This window comes from Mya arenaria, chromosome 4, assembly GCF_026914265.1.
Source record: "Mya arenaria isolate MELC-2E11 chromosome 4, ASM2691426v1".
Lineage (NCBI taxonomy): Eukaryota > Metazoa > Mollusca > Bivalvia > Myida > Myidae > Mya > Mya arenaria.
Window position 1 is genome coordinate 18,476,407 of NC_069125.1, and position 19,806 is coordinate 18,496,212.

The 19,806-nt window shown below is 34.5% G+C and overlaps 1 protein-coding gene across 2 annotated transcripts; it reads right to left on the reverse strand.

Moving 5' to 3' along the window:
• Window positions 1-5,924: 5,924 nt before the first annotated feature.
• Window positions 5,925-19,702, reverse strand: LOC128232909 (N-lysine methyltransferase KMT5A-B-like). 2 transcript variants are annotated; one of them, XM_052946711.1, is made up of 8 exons: window positions 19,661-19,702; window positions 18,966-19,086; window positions 17,077-17,246; window positions 16,657-16,820; window positions 15,748-15,850; window positions 14,923-14,982; window positions 12,293-12,483; window positions 5,925-11,064 (listed from the first exon to the last, which is right to left on the reverse strand). In XM_052946711.1, exons 2-8 carry the CDS (start codon window positions 19,078-19,080, stop codon window positions 10,851-10,853), a joined length of 1,017 nt encoding a protein of 338 aa, XP_052802671.1. In that variant the 5' UTR covers window positions 19,081-19,086; window positions 19,661-19,702; the 3' UTR covers window positions 5,925-10,850. The 2 variants fall into 2 exon arrangements, with proteins under 2 accessions (XP_052802671.1, XP_052802672.1); XM_052946712.1 differs by having other exon boundaries at window positions 19,543-19,667.
• Window positions 19,703-19,806: the final 104 nt, after the last annotated feature.

Consider the following 19,806-nt stretch of genomic DNA (forward strand, 5'->3'; position numbering starts at 1 on the left):
TCGTATAATTCTGGCATGATGAATACATACGTGTCCAGGACAAGTTAGTTTCATAATGGTATGGCATGGAAACTGACTGTGTTTGATATACTTTCATTTTTTTTTCCATGCAGGTCCGGTTGAATAAAGATTGCTTAAAGAATAAATGACAAAGCATCTTACAGATTTGTCTGCAGTATTTCATCTTCTGTAGTATGAATGATATAATTTTTATTTTATCAAATTCAAATAAGATGTTAAAAAAAGAAGAAAAAAACAACATCATTCTGTTTGAAGTCGCTTTGTATTATAAGTATTTAAATTAAAATTTATTAAAAATGTATTTCTTATTTTTTTTTACATACGGGTACTTTTTTCTTTGCCCTTGTGCCAGATGAGGATTTCCAGCATGGCTAATTATTTGGATCTTGTTATCTGGGGTGGGAGAAAAGTGGGACCGTTGCCCGGTGAATTTGTATTTTGCCTACAAATCCGGTATCCTGATTTCAAATCACTGCGTATATGATTCATGATATTATTCGGTTAAATTAAACAGACAAATCACGATGTCGACAGGTTCGAGTCTATCAGCCAACAACTTAGCTATACACTTTTTAAAGGCACACCGAGCAACGGGCCAGAAAACGTATGTACACAACAGACACAGCTTGTATAGATATTAAAGTCAAAGTGAATTATTTTAAACAATCGTAACAACTCGGCAATCTCCGGCAAATTCGGGATAGAACTCGTAAATAGGCTTCAAGATATACGAACATATAATGAGGCCGCCGGCGTTACAAATGTAAAATCTGTGAACGAGACACTTAGTAATATAGCCTTATTTCACTGCGAAAAGATAAGACATGAACATGGGTGGCTTCCAATATTCAACTCGAGCTAACCCAATGGTCATACATAATTGACTTTCTTCACTCTAAAGGTCATTTATTAAAAACCAGTAATCCGGTTAGCTACATCGTTCTTAGATCCAATTAAGAACAATATTGAATACCAGTAGTCTGGGTTCCAATGCAGAAAAATGTGAAAAATATGGAAATTTACTGCACCCATCTGCTATACAAAATATTTTGATATCAAATTGTATGGTAGTGTCTGTAGATTATGCAAAGTGAGTTTAGCCACTTGGCGGCTCTTGCGAAAAGGAAATATCCAAGATGGTGCCCAAGATGGCCGCCATTAATTGCCATTTCAGTAAAAATACTATGTTCGAATATAGCTATTTTTCTCAAATAACTAAGAAAGAATATTCACATGGATATTACTTTTCTCATAATGTACTTCAAATTGACAGCCATGTACCAAAGCTGTACAGCAAAGTTAAAGTAAACACATTAATATCAATTTCCCCTCGAAAGTCACTAAGTTGTTCAGAGTTCAATGCAGTTCCCTTAACTCGTTCCGGTTTTGTACATCCTGGTTTCATCTGGCGGTCGTTCCTTGTGGCGGTTTTTTAGCTGTCCAGATATGGAAAAATACCTTTAAACTTCCGGCATTCTAGAATAAATGCCCTTATTTCAATTCAAACAAGTGTTGTTATTATTTCCATACATAGTGAAACCAGGTTGTCCATTACTCCGGAAACAATAGAACATAAACACATTAATATCAATTTCCCCTCGAAATACCTTTTATAGATATAAATAAATTTAAGTCTTAAATCAATGTCAGGAAGTGTCAAAAAATAAATAAACATATTTGACATTTTAAATTTAAGTTTTAACTCTTAACATTCACATGTCAAGAAATATTAACTTGAGGTAAAATGAAATATTTTATGACATTTTAAAAGCGCAGAGCTTTAAATTTCAATAATATAACTAGTAAAGGGAAGCACTTCTTACATTAGGCCAGAAAAAATATATACAAAATATAAGTGTAGGGTACCCAGCAGAATAGAATCTTCAACGGCCGAGAGTTCAAGATATGTTCATCCCAACCAGAGCGTAGGCCACTCGTGTAGGCTAGGTTCGTAGGGTGTTTTGCGAAAAACGAGGTTTACCGAGTTTCCGTAGAACATCCTGTGGGGGAATGGGATCAACCTATCTTACACAAGCCGCTATGGTAGATGCTTTTTCTCCCACCTCAGTAAAACAAAATAAAGTTAAAACATATTTATTTTTTCCTGGAACTCTTTTGTGCGTGGTGAAAATGATTTGCGTATAGATATGTGATCATTTGTGGTCGTCATTGTTATGCTCTAATTATGATTCAAAATATGTAAATGGTCGAATCGTTATTAAAATAGTTCCGAGGAGAGAGCAGCATTATTTCTTGAATGCAACGTGGAAACTTTTTGGTGAGAGAATTTGAAGTGAGAAATAATAAATTTGGATTTTAAATATTGCAACAAGATAATGTTGCCCTGATGTGGCAGACGACGGTTTTCAACAAGGGGGGTAATTCTGTGATGACAATTAAAAAGGGGTTCTATACAGGTACTTGTTTTATCATTGCCCGGGGGCAAGATAAGGATTTCCAGCATGGCTAAATACTTTTCTCCCACCTCAGATAAGTAGATTCAAATACGTTAAATCTCGTTTCCGCTTAACACCCAACGCTTGGGTTGGGATGAATCTTTCTCCCACCTCAGATAAGTAGATCCAATAAATTAACCATGCTAGAGGTTACACACCACCATTGTTATTCCCTATATAATTCAATGTAAAATTATGATTTTTAGACAACATTTAAAGGCATTTCGAGCGAATGCAGGCTATGATAACCACATATATTCTTAAAGTAAAAGCTTTAAATTACCTTTTAAGCCAATAAAAAAGGGGGGGGGGTCAAGTTATTCCTAAGAAAAATCACTCCACTTGAAAAACAAACTCTAAAAATTGCACCGTCCTCCATGACAGATCTTCCAAAATGACCTTTCAACTATAGGGCAGCGGATTATGCTTTAATCTCTACTCTTAATGATAAATCAAGCAAGAATAGATACTTAAGGTATAAAAGTTTCAGGAATAATGATAGTTTTGATTTACAGTGTATTGAGCATGTGAAAACATGTCTATCAATCATAAGAACATTTTTTTTATTGAGAATTTTCCACACAACGGCAGTACATATGACGTAATGGTGACGTCATTCCTAGATATTCTTATCTTGCCCACGGGCGAAGATAAAATGCCCGTATGGAATTCCTTTTTAACGGTCACCACATTATAGTTACCTCCCTTGTTGAAGACTGGACCGTCAGTAGCATCAAGGAAATCTTGTCTTATGGTAATATTTAGAACGCTAATTTATAATTTCTCGCTTCAAATGTCACCATAAACCAGTTTTCACGCACCATTCAAGAAATAATGCTTCATTTTCCTTCGAACTATTCAAAAAGACCGATTTGACTATTAACATTAACTGGATCACTGCGCGCGTAACCATGACAACCACGTGCTATCGCATATCCATACGCAATTATTTTCACTAAGCACAAAAGAGTTCCAACAAAAAATACATTTTTAATTAATTTTGTTTAACTGAGGTGGGAGAAAAGGCATCTACCATAGCCGCTCATGTAAGATAGGTTCATTCCGACCCGAGCGTAGGGTGTTTTGCGGAAACGAGGTTTACCGAGTTTCCGCAAAACACCCTACGCTCGGGTCGGAATGAACCTATCTTACACACTCGGCCATGGAAGATACATATAATCTTACACGTTCAGTCATGGATGTACTTATAATCTGAGGTGGGAGAAAAAGAATTCCAGTGTGGCCAAATAATTTACAGTTCTTTTGTTTTATTTTAAGGCTATAAAGCATGAAAGAGTTCCTTTAAAAATAAACAGGAGATTAACCCTCAACAGTGGCCGAGTTGAAAAGCATAAGCTACCTTAGAATCTAAAGAGTGTGTGCAACAACGATTGATGATATAATTATAGAAAGTTACATAACTAAAGTTGATTATTACCAGTCAAACAAGGCGTACGTATTACTCGATAATTATTAAAGCCAAAGTCATTGGCCTTGCAATACAAAACAAGAGATGTTTGTCAAACATTATGCCCCCTGAGCGCCAAGTTGCCAGAAATATTTGGACAATTGAATGAAATATGCATGGACTGAAATGACAGCTGATTTGTCATTGGATGCATATGAGGCAGGTCATCTACTTATGATAACTTAAGAAGGCAAATAAATGCCCAACTAAAATAGTAACATAAAAGAAAATCATTTCTATACAAACATTTATACATCAATCCCAATCATCTGTGCATGCATTAAAAAAATATGGACAATCAGAAAACCTTTTTTCAGCTTACAGTCACACTGACCTTGACCTTTGACCCACTGACCTCAAAATCAATAGGGTTCATCTGCTGGTCATGACCAATAAGCCTACCTAGTATGAGGTCCCTGGGTCAAAGCGTTCTCAAGTTATTGATCGGAAACCGTTTTTCATGTTAAGGTCACACTGACCTTGACCTTTGACCCACTGACCTCAAAATCAATAGGGTTCATCTGCTGGTCATGACCAATACACCTACCAAGTATGAGGTCCCTGGGTCAAAGCGTTCTCAAGTTATTGATCGGAAACCGTTTTTCATGTAAAGGTCACACTGACCTTGACCTTTGACCCACTGACCTCAAAATCAATAGGGTTCATCTGCTGGTCATGACCAATAAGCCTACCTAGTATGAGGTCCCTGGGTCAAAGCGTTCTCAAGTTATTGATCGGAAACCGTTTTTCATGTTAAGGTCACACTGACCTTGACCTTTGACCCACTGACCTCAAAATCAATAGGGTTCATCTGCTGGTCATGACCAATACACCTACCAAGTATGAGGTCCCTGGGTCAAAGCGTTCTCAAGTTATTGATCGGAAACCGTTTTTCATGTAAAGGTCACACTGACCTTGACCTTTGACCCACTGACCTCAAAATCAATAGGGTTCATCTGCTGGTCATGACCAATACACCTACCAAGTATGAGGTCCCTGGGTCAAAGCGTTCTCAAGTTATTGATCGGAAACCGTTTTTCATGTAAAGGTCACACTGACCTTGACCTTTGACCCACTGACCTCAAAATCAATAGGGTTCATCTGCTGGTCATGACCAATAAGCCTACCTAGTATGAGGTCCCTGGGTCAAAGGTCACACTGACCTTGACCTTTGACCCACTGACCTCAAAATCAATAGGGTTCATCTGCTGGTCATGACCAATACACCTACCAAGTATGAGGTTCCTGGGTCAAAGCGTTCTCAAGTTATTGATCGGAAACCGTTTTTCATGTAAAGGTCACACTGACCTTGACCTTTGACCCACTGACCTCAAAATCAATAGGGTTCATCTGCTGGTGATGACCAATACACATACCAAGTATGAGGTCCCTCGGTCAAAGCGTTCTCAAGTTATTGATCGGAAACCATTTGGTATTCCGACCGACCGACCGACAGACAGACAGACCGACCGACCGACCGACATGTGCAAAACAATATACCCCACTTTTTTCAAAAGGGGGCATAATTAATGCATAGTGTCTGTTGCAGCATGTGTACCGTACCAATTTTCATTTGACTGTCTGAAATTATTTTTTTTCAAGCCGACGGTGACACATTCGGCATCTCATACCAATCTTTTTTCTTAAACAAATCTAAAACCCTAAATACCTTCAAATTAATCTGCTTCGGATTATCAACATTTTAGATTTCTATGAACATCGATCAGAATTGGTTCTATTTAACTTCCAACATCATCTGTCAAGTCTTCATAACCAAGTCGAAGGACTGAAGGCACAAGCATACACTTTGTTATCAAAACCCAGCTTTTTGAGTTCAAGGTCACCACTACTGTGGCCTTTGACCTCAAAATCAATAGGGGTCATCTGCTAGTGGTGTCCAACTTCCCTGCCAACCTTGAGGACCATACGCCAAGCGTTCTCAAGTTATCACTTGGACGAAGAGAAAACTAGAACAAAACTATAATTCCATCTTAATTTTATTTATTTTTCAAACAATGTTAAAGCTGTCTGTGTCGAGCCTTAGTAATCTTTATTCCATGTTTTGGTGACCAAACATTTACTTTCACTGTAAGATGCTCTCCATTCAGCCATATGAAGCCATGAAACTACATTTATCTCAAATGGGATTAACAGCAAAATTGCCAACTGTCACGAAACTTGCACATCCTAATTTCAGGGCACCAAGTTTGGTGAAAAGTGGTCGTACATTGTCAAATTTAGAGAGCAGACACAGGAAAGACAGTTTTTGCCAATTCAAGGGTCGAGTGACTGAGGCAATATGGCTGGTTATCAAATCTAGTGATGATTGGAAAAAGGCTTTTAAAGTTATCTCTTTTTCTAAAGTAAATTTTATACGGCATGAATACATATTAAGTTTTTAATAAAAACTTAAAACCCTTTAGTTTGCTAATGGATGGCAATGACATTCAACCTGGGCTTTTGTACATGATTAAGAGGGCATTAACTTGTAAATAGATTTGGTTAATTTTTAAATGCTCATTTTGAACAATAAACTTGACAATGGAATACATTCAGCTGATAACGAAATCTCTTATATAAACCAGATAACAGCTGAGCTGAACAGCTGCTGAAACTGGAAAAATTGAGTATCTTGTTTGAACATGTTTTACATAACAATTTCACAACCTTTAGAAGAAATTTTCAAAAAGAAATGGACATTTTTTGAGATAGTTTTTCATGTACATGCAGAAAAACAGTTCACAAAAGAATGGCTTGATTTAACATCGTAAATTATAATCATGAAAATATCATCAAACACCTTTGTGTAACTAGAACTCCGCGAGTCGGATGTGTCGCCTGACGAATTATTTACTGTCGACATTATAGCTGTTAGATTGGCATTTTATTCATTTATAGACAGTGATGTTGCCATTTAACTTTCAAGTGTAGGTGGCATTTGATAGTTTACGAGATATGCCACGGACAAAACCTAAGCCAGAAAATTAACAAAGGGCAATAACTCTAAAAATATGGCAGCAAGAGTAACGGTTCTTGTGCACTGCACTTACCCTCAATGAGATCCATCTAGCTATGAAGTTTCAAGTATGATACCTCTTATATTCTTCAAGATATGCCCCGGACAAAACTTTAAGCATGAAAATTAACAAAGGGCAATAACTTTAAAACTAAGAAAGCAAGAGTTACTGTTATTTTGCACTGCACTTGCCCTCCATGATATCTATCTACATATGAAGTTTCAAATTGATAACTCTTATATTCTACAAGATATGCCCCGGACAAAACTTTCAGCATGAAAAATAACAAAGGGCAATAACTCTAAAAATATGGAAGCAAGAGTAACAGTTCTTGTGCACTGCACTTGCCCTCAATTAGATCTATCTACATATGAAATTTCAAGTTGATACCACCAATAGTTTAGGAGATATACCCCGGACAAGCGAAAATGGCAATAACTCTAAAAATATGGCAGCAAGAGTAACGGTTCTTGTGCACTGCACTTGCCCTCAATGAGATCTAACTAGCTATGAAGTTTCAAGTTGATACCTCTAATATTCTTCAAGATATGCCCCGGACAAAACTAACAAATGGCAATAACTCTAAAAATATGGCAACAAGAGTTACGGTTCTTGTGCACTGCACTTGCCCTCAATGAGATCTATCAAGCAATGAAGTTTCAAGTTGATACCTCTTATATTCTTCAAGATATGCCCCGGACAAAACTTTAAGCATGAAAATTAACAAAGGGCAATAACTCTAAACATATAGATGCAAGAGTTATGGTGTTTGTGCACTGCACTTTCCCTCAATCAGATATACCTACGGAATAAGTTTCAGGTTGATACCTCCTATAGTTTACGAGATATGCCACGGACAAAACCTAAGCCAGAAAATTAACAAAGGGCAATAACTCTAAAAATATGGCAGCAAGAGTAACGGTTCTTGTGCACTGCACTTGCTCTCAATGAGATCTATCTAGCTATGAAGTTTCAAGTTGATACCTCTTATATTCTTCAAGATATACCCCGGACAAAACTTTAAGCATGAAAATTAACAAAGGGCAATAACTTTAAAACTAAGAAAGCAAGAGTTACTGTTATTGTGCACTGCACTTGCCCTCCATGCGATCTATCTACATATGAAGTTTCAAGTTGATAACTCTTATATTCTACAAGATATGCCCCGGACAAAACTTTAAGCATGAAAAATAACAAAGGGCAATAACTCTAAAAATATGGAAGCAAGAGTAACAGTTCTTGTGCACTGCACTTGCCCTCCATGCGATCTATCTACATATGACGTTTCAAGTTGATAACTCTTATATTCTACAAGATATGCCCCGGACAAAACTTTAAGCATGAAAAAATAACAAAGGGCAATAACTCTAAAAATATGGAAGCAAGAGTAACAGTTCTTGTGCACTGCACTTGCCCTCAATTAGATCTATCTACATATGAAATTTCAAGTTGATACCACCAATATTTTAGGAGATATACCCCGGACAAGCGAAAATGGGACGCGGACGCCACCGCCACCGACAAAAGTAACCCCTATATGTCGTCTTTTCAGGCGACACAAAAAGAGTATGATTAACATGTGAACAGCATCATGTTCTAACAAATATGGCTTTTGAATATTTACAAAAATAATTACTCATTGTTAAAAAATCTTCCTAAAAATGAGATTTTGTCAGTCAACTTACTTGTGATATTTATCATGAAGTGTAATGGAAAAAAGTACCATGGTTGCAGACAATGTAGTCTTGTGAAATCAAAATCTGCAAAAATGTACATGCCAAAACTAAGTACAAATACCATTTTATAGATACATACATAATTCTGGTTTAAATCACTAAAAATACACATTATTTTATCGTAAAATGCATTTCTGATAAGACAATATTTTTGGTATGTTTCATGAAAATCATGTTAAAATTGCGTAATGAAACTTGTTATGACATAACATGACCAGAGTGGAATAAGGCAACATTGCGCATGGTGGAATACTAACAAATTTGTATTGCCGTACGTTTTGCTAGCAGATTTATGATGCAGAAATGATAATTACGTAAATAATATTATCATGGCAACCATTCAGGAATGGGAAACCCCAATCCTGAAAATGTAGTTAAATATGACAGATTCAGATCCAAAGCATAGTATAGGGATAAAGAACCCTGTTGAAATGGTTTCCAAACTCATTTAGGCCATTATAAACTATTTGCTAGATTTTCATCCCCGCTTGCCCCCTCTTTTTTTCAGAGGCCCCATAAATTTTATTTGCTCAAATAAAAATGCTGAACTAGGGTCAATATTTGTGTATCAGTCTGGTACTGTCCGGGAACAGCGTTTATTCATACCTACGGTCGATCTGTTATGACCATGTTCATGTTTCGTCTAAAACACATGTATATATATTGTCCCTTATGCAATAAGAAAAAGCATGAACACATATTCAACGGTAACACAGTCAACTCAGAAAGATAAAAATAAAATGTTACTTTCGGCCCCAATTAAAAAAAAAAGAATGAAAATCTAGCAAATTAATGTTGGCCTTATATCCATTTCAAGGTCTTTCTGCCTTTTTTTAATGCAAATTCCCCAACTATAAACTTACACGACTTCATGATAGACTTAAACTGAAACCTCACAATACTTATATATAAACCATATTACATTATGAAGTCAAATTCAATACACACATTTAAATGCTCTGATTTAAGCCAGTGTTAAGTATACACATGTCTCGAATCAGGCTGACATAAGCATACAATATATATACATACAAACAATCCTTTAATGCCCTTTGCTAAAAACAAAATTTGAACAATGAAATTTGAGAAAAATAATACTAAAATTCATTTACATACTTCATGTTTAACATGTGTACATGTTTTAAAATACCGTAGTGACATACATCCACTCTATAAATAGAATAAAGTATACTAACATCTAACTAGACCCATACATATATGGTTATAAATTTTGTATTCTTTTCTGAACAATTTAAATGAAACTATCATCTGTTTATGTAAGAAGGGAAGATATCACAATAATTCAGGAATCACTATAAAGAGCAAAAATCCATATACCAAAAATTCATATTCAACCAAAAAAGAATTTAACAAAACATTAAAAAAGTTTTAACTCGCAGTAAGTGTTACCAGGCCACTAGCTCCCGCAAACAAGTTTTTGACCAATGGAGAAAACTAGACTAGCTTTGAAATCCACTTGTTGAGCTCTTCCTGTTGCTATAGTAAAACACCTTAGTTTTGTTCCAAGCACATAAGTAGTCCAACCGTCCATAAGCTTTGTCATCAAATCATCTTTCATTTTATAAAAGTATTCGAGTTTTACGTTAAAAACACATGTGCAGTCTTCAAATACCACAAATGTAAAAAAATTGATCACTCATGTATGTATTTAATTCTATATATAAAAAATATTTTGTACTGTGTTGATTTAAGCCAATACAGAGAAATCGAAAATGGTAGACAGGTCTAGTTAGGAGATTTGTTAAGTATATATGATAGATTTTGTGTAAGTTTCACTTTCAACAATCATCGGTGAACATTTGCCACATAAGTTGATTGAAATCTACATGTATCTTATAACATAACAACAGAACACCATTGGTTTGTCGACTATTGAATGAATATGAGCCCTACACAAAACACATATTACAATAAACAGTTGTTAAATAGATTTAAAACATTTTTGGTATCTAAGCTCTTTCCCCATGCCATGTAAAATTAGCAGTTTTGGATTATCCAAGAATGGAAACAACACACTAAAACACACACAAAACGAGCTTGGTATCTAAGCTCTTTCCCCATGCCATGTAAAATTTGCAGTTTTGGATTATCCAAGAATGGAAACAACATACTAAAACACACACAAAACGAGCTATGACTTTAACCACGGATGAGATTCGAGGGAGGCCTGGCTTCTATCTCCGTAATCATACAAGAGTTCTTCATCAACTGAAATATCTCGTGAGGCAGCTAGAATGAGGTAGGGTCGACTTCCACCGTCTACAACCTTTGTATGGCAGTTTCCATTGGATTTACTGTGGTTAAGAAGGCGTCCTAATTTTCCTGACTCTGCCGTTGCATCGACACTGAAGGATATGAAGAACAAGAACACTGTTTAAAGGGACCAGACACAACATGATACTATTGCAAGAAAAGAAGAAAATTGTCAATTGTCTGTCGGTACTGTTATAAAATTTGTAGTGTACTGGTTGACCGGGTTCTGCAAAATATTTTTCAGTGTCTGAGCATACTTTCACATTTGTTCATTGTGGAACAAATGAAACTGCCTCATTCATGATAAAGAGTTTTCTCTACGGTACAACCAAGTAATGGGCAGTAGTGTATCGGGTGTATTGAATGATGAATCTAGGCAAAAACAAGCTCAAACATATACCTAAATTGACTTAAAAACAATACTAAATATAGTGAGGTCAACACTGTATTTCTAAAGGGGCACAACATAGTTTCAAACTTGATAGATGCACATAGAAACATATTATCTTAAAGGGACTAAACGCCAGATGATGCAATTGCAAGAAAAAAAAAAAACTTGTAAAAAAAAACTTGCATAAAATTGATTTCATTGTGTACAACCCACTGAATCTTACTATTATAAACTGCTGTATCACATCACTTATGACACATGTATCTTTTGTAGTTTTTGTGTATTTTTCCCATTAAAAATTTACTGGGTTTGTCTATGGATCTCCAAATCCCAGTTAATTTTAAAATAGCGTCGGTATATATGTATCTTTATTATATTCCCATCATAAATCCACACGCAATACATATCGCAAAATATGGTTGTCATAACAAGTATCATTGCGCAATGTTAAAATGATGTCATAATACAAAAAAGTGCGTCTTTAAAATGACATTTATTATGAAAACATGTGGCTTTTAAGTGATCTAACCAGTAATGTATATAATAAAAGGGTTATTAGTACTGCGTTTTGATCCGGAATGTTGTATTCGACTCTCGTGAATTTTTGAACATTTTGATTTCACTCGGCTTGCACCTCTTGAAATCTGAATCTGCAAAAATCCACTCGAGTCAAATACAACCTCACGGATCAAAACGCAGTACTAATAACCCTATTGTACGAACAAAGTGACATTCGCATGCTAAATATTCTCACTATAAACTGGGAAACCATAATGCACTATTATTTTGCCCGTATCTACAATTCTAGTGTATGGACCAAATGACGGGTAAACATGTGCAAATACCTCCCCACCTTCTAGGGAGGGATTATGTCTGCCTTGAAAAGTTGATGGGGGGATTATGTACACCTATATAAAAATCCTACTTACCAATATTTTTTATTCTTAAAGTTGAAGTAGTACATATAGCAGCCTTTGGTTGGGTCTTTGGAGTATTTTTCATCACGCTTCTTGGCTTCGGGTATACTGATCAAATCACCTACATATTCTACTACAAAGTCTCCACGCTTGAACGCCTTTGATGCAACAACACCGCGACCTTTGTTATCGAATTCTACCACCTGTAAAAGATCATGATCATTTTAAAGTTTTTGCTGTTTCATCATGAGGCAAAAAAGAAAGAAAAATTGTTTGGTTAGGGTAACATCTTTTCACAAAAAGGTAGGGTTGATTTTATTTGAATTATTATTGTTTTTTCTTATTAAACTTTATGTAAAAACATTATTGCCATCATTGAGGAATGGCGTTAAATTAATTTTCTGTATAAAGCTTTGAAGGTTTTAAATTACATATGAAAACAAACACTCCAAAAGGAAACATAAACAGTAGGGTCAGGGTCTTTTTAGTAGGTAGGGTCACGTAACCCGAATCAAAACTATTGTTTTTAAGGCCTATTTCTAAATCTGGAAAGAATCAAAACTATTGTTTTTAAGGCCTATTTCTAAATCTGGAAAGAATCAAAACTATTGTTTTTAAGGCCTATTTCTAAATCTGGAAAGAATCAAAACTATTGTTTTTAAGGCCTATTTCTAAATCTGGAAAGAATCAAAACTATTGTTTTTAAGGCCTATTTCTAAATCTGGAAAGAATCAAAACTATTGTTTTTAAGGCCTATTTCTAAATCTGGAAAGAATCAAAACTATTGTTTTTAAAGTGACACTCTTATTCAAAATCAATACATACACTTGTATAACAAACATCAATTTTGACTGATAAACCCTTGACTTCTTGCTAAATAATGCATTTATGGAAAATATTAATTACTGATAACAAGATTGTGACCGAGTATTTAATAGCAGAAAGCGCAAAAAATATTAAATGATTGGTGAATGCTAAAAGATTAACTGTGGTCTACTATAGTCTCAAATGGTAGAAATACCGTGTTTTATGCACCTTTCTTTCAAATTGAGACTCAGTTTCCTTCATATGAACCATTGTTAAAGACATTTATTCATCCTTTTTTGGAATATTATAACAAAATTATTAAATGTGGTAAATCTTATTTGGGAGTAAGATAGCATCTTTAAGGCCTATTTCTAAATCTGGAAAGTTATACAGGCGGCTGTTTCACCCAGAATTCAAGGAGCACCTCTGTACCTGGAAGAGATTTTCAACAGTGCAGTACTTCTGTTGAAGATCACTCCAAGGTGTGAAACTGCTCCTACCAATCTTGATAGCCCTCAGATTAAACACATGTTGATTCAATATCAGGGGATTTGAAGTAGAGCACAATTTCTCATAATAATTTGGGTAAATTTTACACTCCAGTATCAACATATATCAAAATATGACCAACTAAGTTTGTAACCACACTAGTAACTCAAATTGCACTACTACTTGCAAAACTGTTATCCTATTAAAGTTGCAACTCCCAAACAAGATTTACCACAATTAATACAATTTTTTAAATAAACTTAAAAGAATGAATAATTGTCAAAAACAATGGTTCTTATGATTGATACCGAGTTTCATTTGAAAGAAAGGTGCAGAAAACACGGTATTTCTCCATTATGAGACGATAGTAGATCACACTAAATCTTTTATAACTCACCAATCATTTAATATTATTTGCATTTTCAGCTATTAAAAACATGGTTACAATCTTGTTATCAGTAATTAACATTTTCCATAAATGCATAATTTAGTAAGAAGTAAAAGGTTTAACACTAAAATGTTAGTTATACATCTGTTTGTATTGATTTTGAATAAGAGTGGCACTTTAAAACATGGTTTATGGAATGTAATAAACAAAACAATACTAAACCCTTCATAATTTCAATGGAACCTAGTTTCAAGAAACTTTAAACAAAAACTGGCAACTATTTAAATCAGTTCACGAAAAAAACTTGTGCAAGACAGAATTTGGAAAATATTCCTTTAATAATTCATTTTACTGAATCTTTAAACAAAAGCTCTGCGGTGACAAGCCAATACTTTTCTGTTATGATTTACTCAGCCATACAAGGGAAATAACTCAACATAATTATTCAGGGATGTGATTGACCAGGCAGCAGAAGGGCTGAAACCATTTTGGCAATGGGTTATGGGTGCGCTCAAGGCCCCCTGATCCCCCCGATGGGAATCAAAGCACTCTGCCACAGAAGCAAAGCTGGCATGTAAGAATCCCTTTGGAGGGCTCGTCTGACTTTAAACTTTCAACAAACTGGAGTTTCATTACTATTATATAAACAACAAATAAAATAACAACCAAAAGCTACCCGTTAACTTTTTTAATCGGTAAAAAGCTCCCTGGAGCTATTAAATTTGCAGAAATCTGAGATTATGCGAAAAATCACATCCCTGTAGTTAAAGCCAAATTTGCGAGTCATGTTTTATTAGGACATGTGCGGATTGTATTTGGCAACATTTATACCAAGTTTCATTTGAATATAATGACGATATCTTGAACGTTTTAGTAATGTTTAAGTTTTTTCAAGACAACGAGACCAAGGCTATCATGATACCTCGAAACAGGCAATCTAAAGAAACAAGCTAAATACCTTCAGTCCATCTTCACACCCTGTGAGTATTTTGTCCAAAAGATCAACCTCCTTTTCTTTCTGTTGAAAAAATAAGAAAATTTAAACACTGCTTCATAAAATACACTTACGGTAATACATTCTAGAATTATTGATCGGAAACCATTTGGTATTCCGACCGACCGACCGACAGACAGACAGACCGACCGACCGACCGACCGACCGACATGTGCAAAACAATATACCCCACTTTTTTCAAAAGGGGGCATAAAAATATTCTCTAAAGTTCAAATCAATGCAGAGACATGCATTTTATAGGCAAGAGATCACCAAATAAATCTAAAATTATATTCTCATGCAACACGGAGTAGTCATACAGTTTTAGATAAAGAGTTATAATGGAAGAGAGTTGGACCCTGTACTTTTTTGGTAGCTACCTTCTGCCCTCATTGAGACCAGCATGAGCACCCTTCTGCGTTTATAAAATTAATTGCTTACGATAGTCAAATCTCTTTTTTGTTTGATTAAAACATAATATATGATTATAAATTTATGCATTAAATCTTGACATATTTGGCAGTTGTAACTTAATATTTACTTACATTAAGCACACATCCTTATATTTAGTGTCAAATTCGTAACGATAAAAATTTTCATAACCCAACACAATTCTCCCAAAACAACCTGTCCCTTTTCTATAGCACCCTGTCTTTTTTTAAACTTAAAAGCCTGACTTAAACTGTTGTTATCAGTTTTGAATTAGTATTTTCTGCCCAACATGGTTTACTTCCTTTATTTACATTAATAATAACAATTTCTTTCATAACAATCTGTGTGTGCTTGTACCTCTATTTCTGTTTTACATTTTCTGTCACTCCTTCGAACTGCAAAGTAGTCCGTGACCCGAGTGTCAACCAGCGTGTTCTTCATGCCTTGTGTTTCTGCTTTCCTGATAAAAAAGTTGATGGAATACACAACAGTGACACATTCTTGCATGCTACATTACATTTATATATGCTATAAGACTTTGCAAACATATTATGTGTATTTGGATCAACTGTCGGGACTGGAATTCAGTCACATAACTGATAAATTAATGATAAATCAAAATCAAATGTTCATAAAATGTTTAAAATAAGAGTTTACACAAAGCAATAAATGAACAAGAAAGTTAATTCTTATGTTGTAATTAAAGAAATATTTTTCAATGATAACATTTTGTGTCTAATTAGCTAAAAACATGATTTCGATTTGCTTTTCAAACATCTTTTTCTACTTTATCAATTCCAAGATTATGCAATGTATTGGCAACACCAGTCTTTTATAACTAGTTTTTAATTGACAATACCTGATCACTATTTAATCCCTAATGTCAAGGGTGTAAAATATTCAATTTAAAAAAAAAATTTTTTTTGTATGATCTGGGTTTTTTACTGCTTATATTTAATTTAGTTAAACATTTACATTGGTACCCATAAAATGACTATTGACCCCGCTTCGTCAAATTGAGGGTCCCAAGACCCTCAGCTGAGCATTCCTACTGAATATCTATGAAAGCCAATAAAAATGGTTTGGGCCAAGTTACAGAACTTCTATTGTAATCCTAGGATAAAATGTTACATACCGGTATATATATAAACCATTTATATTTACTAGACATCGCTTAGGTTATTACTGATTAATATCATATTCCTTATACTAGAGTATGACATATCAATTTTAAATCATCTCACATAATATGCACAAGGCACATACTTCTTTCTGGGAGCTTTAGGCTTTGCAGGTCCTGCAGGGGAGTTGCTGTTTGTCGGTTCTGAATTATTTGCCACCTGTTTCTTCCTTCTCCTCCGCCGTCGTGAACCAGGTCTCGGCGATTCTGCTGGCTTCTCATCTTCCTTGGTAAGCTTCTCTGTAAGTGCCTATGTTACAAGACATAATGATAAGAGGTTGATGCATACAGACTGTGATAAACCCCAAGTATATGTTTGTACAAATTTCAGACTAAATTGCATAAATTTCTTTATTTTCATCTCACGAAACATCCCTGACAAGAATAACTACGTCAAATAAAAAAAATTGTCATTAAACCAACTTTGCAAATGATTTCAGGGCATCTTTTTCTAAAAGTTTGGAGTCAAAATTTGATGAAGGCTAGAATTAAATTAAAATTTATACCTTCCTACAAGATGGGTCAGGCTTAGAAGCATCTCCTTCAGCATTTACAACATTGTCTTTTTCTTGATTTTCTTCCTTTCCAGCATCATCGGTCTTTTCATCTTTTTCTGGAGTTGGTTTAGGAGTTAGAACCACGGAGGATGTTGATAAACGTTCATCAATTGTGCCTCCTGCAATGCAAAAACTCATGACTGTCACCATCATCTTATGAAATCAATCATTATTGATGTTAACTTTTTTAATGTACTTGCATTGTTTACTAAGTCTGAGACTCCCAGTCTGGCAAGATTTACAGTTGTTACAAATAGTAATTTACACAGATTGTCAATTTTCTTTATTAAAGCATGACTTTGAAGTGTGTCGAGTGATTTTTTGTCTAAATGCAGGTCATTTTGGACCAGTTAACATTTCAGCCCTGGTAGTGACAAACATAGCCTAGTCCATTTCAGTCTACTCTTCTTTAAAATGTTATATGGGATTTGATTTAAAAGTTTAAACAGAACAAATACAATTTATAAACTTTTTAGCCTTTTTCTCAGAAATATCCACTGCCTGAGAAATGGATTTATATATAGTAAATACTCCTGCATGTGTGCTTATAAGGGTACATTGTTAGTAATTATTTCATTTATCTGATTTTTTTTTACATCAAAACATGACAAATCAACTTAATTTAATCGCTGGTGATAGAAGAGAAATTCCTGGGTATTTCCATGCTAAATTTACAGTTATTCAACAAGACTTATCCAACATACACAATTAGGCTGAATGACCCGTTATAGTCAAACCACTAGCTCCTGGGAGCGAACGACATTTACCAAAAAATATAACTTTATCAATTAAAAAAAACTGCCTGCCATAGCAGTTTACTAAAGATTCCAAGTGTTATAAGAGGGCTTCCAGTAAGAATTTAAAACTGGAAGTATGAACTTCCTGACGATCAATATTGGAAGTTTTTCACTGAAATTTGGAAGTTTAAGTTACCCCGAATACAATTTCTTTTTTTCCCGTATTTATTAAATAGTATGTTAAAAATCAAATTATTTGATGCTATATCTTGACAAATTCACAGATTTATGTTATAACAATTCATTTTTCTTAAAAACGGATTGAAATTGTGAGCTTAAAAGTAATATTGACACCTGACCAGGTTTTGATATTTTGAACTTCCAAGCTATTGACTTTGGAAGTTTTCTTCAAAAACAAGTTTTTGTACTTAAGTTTGGAAGTTTTAACCCATTTCCAGGTAGTTATATACTTCCAAACTTCCTTTAACTGAAGTCCCGCTATTATAAAGAAGTATCATTATAATGATAAAGAATTAAGATTTGGCCGGTTTGTGAAGCACACATTTACCATTTATGACAAACAGATTAAAATAAACTTAATCATCAGGGCTTTCTGCCCATTTCGGGAATAAGACCATAGACATTTTGGGAAAATTTGCATCATGAATATGCCTATATTGGGAAATTTCACAGTTAAAGGAACAAGCTTTTCAGTCTCCTCTGAATGAGGAAATCATTTAATATTTGTGTCTTTTCCCTTTCAAAAGACATAAAACAGCTATCAATCCTTTGGGTGTAAATATCTATTGCAATTATTATTAATAAAATCATGACAGATACTATTTCATACTGATCTCTGAATATGATGAAAATCAATGATTTCTAAATTCAATTATCCCCAAAACTTTACATCACATACTTTATTAGGATGTTGAATGAACCAGTATAGGTAAAAAGACTTTCATATTTATTTTTTTACTTTTGATTGGGATTTTTTCTGAAGATTGGGAAAAGTATCATATATTTTGCTTTGGGAATGGGTCCGCTGGTCAGACCCATCATTTATGAAAAAATACTTTTACTTTAAAACCATTCTCATACCAGAACTTGATGGTTTCTTTGGTGTTGACTTTGAATCCTCTTTCTCCTTTTCTGCTGTTGGACTTTGAGGGAAAAAGTCTGTTATAAGTGAAGAGTTCAACTTGGAAGTGGCCATGATTTCCTGAAGTGGAACAGAGATTGATGTAGAAATGTGATAACAGTTTAGTTGGATCCTTTCTTCATTAATATCAGTATTATAATATTTGTCAAAGATAATTTTTCTTTCGTGTTATAAACATAAAGGCAGCCATCTAATCCCAATCCTGAAAGTTTGTGTATGTGATATTCAAATCATATTCAGGAACCAACAACCTGTTTTGAAGCCCTTTTTATAAATGTAATTTTAATATTCAATATGCAAATGCCCAGCAGAAAAAAAATACAAAAAATGAAAGCTCTTAATCGTGAAAGTAACCATGCCTGATAAATGAATAATTATAACGCGTTGATAACAAAAGGTTTTTTAGACAGTAACGTCTTCGTGACAAAGTGGCGGGAGCGAAGAGGGAGGTTCGAAACTATTGTGAACGAACCTGTACCTTCAGAAAGAAAGAATAAATAAATGTGATGTTCATACATTTACAATGTTGTATTTATACGATTTGTGTTTATTAAACAATCTGCTAATAATAGTACACCGTTCAACTTTTCCTAAAACGTTTAAATCATGTAAATATGTGTAAATAAAAACCGACTTTTCAAACGTCGTCTGGCTTCCAGCTCGGCATTTATTTCGGGAACCGACAATGAAGGCTTTAATCTTTAAACATAAATAATACTGTTATAAAATAAAGTGAGTTCCCAAAACAAAGAGATTTGAACCCATGGAAATACAATTAAA

What these genes read in the sequence shown, in the direction of transcription:
- LOC128232909 (XM_052946711.1), bottom strand. Translation starts at nt 19,080, where the DNA reads ATGGCCACTTCCAAGTTGAACTCTTCACTTATAACAGACTTTTTCCCT. An exon ending in AATGTAAAACAGAAATAGAG is followed by an intron (nt 14,983 to 15,747) that starts GTACAAGCACAC and finishes TTTTTTCAACAG; the next exon opens with AAAGAAAAGGAGGTTGATCT. An exon ending in GGTGTGAAGATGGACTGAAG is followed by an intron (nt 12,484 to 14,922) that starts GTATTTAGCTTG and finishes GATCTTTTACAG; the next exon opens with GTGGTAGAATTCGATAACAA.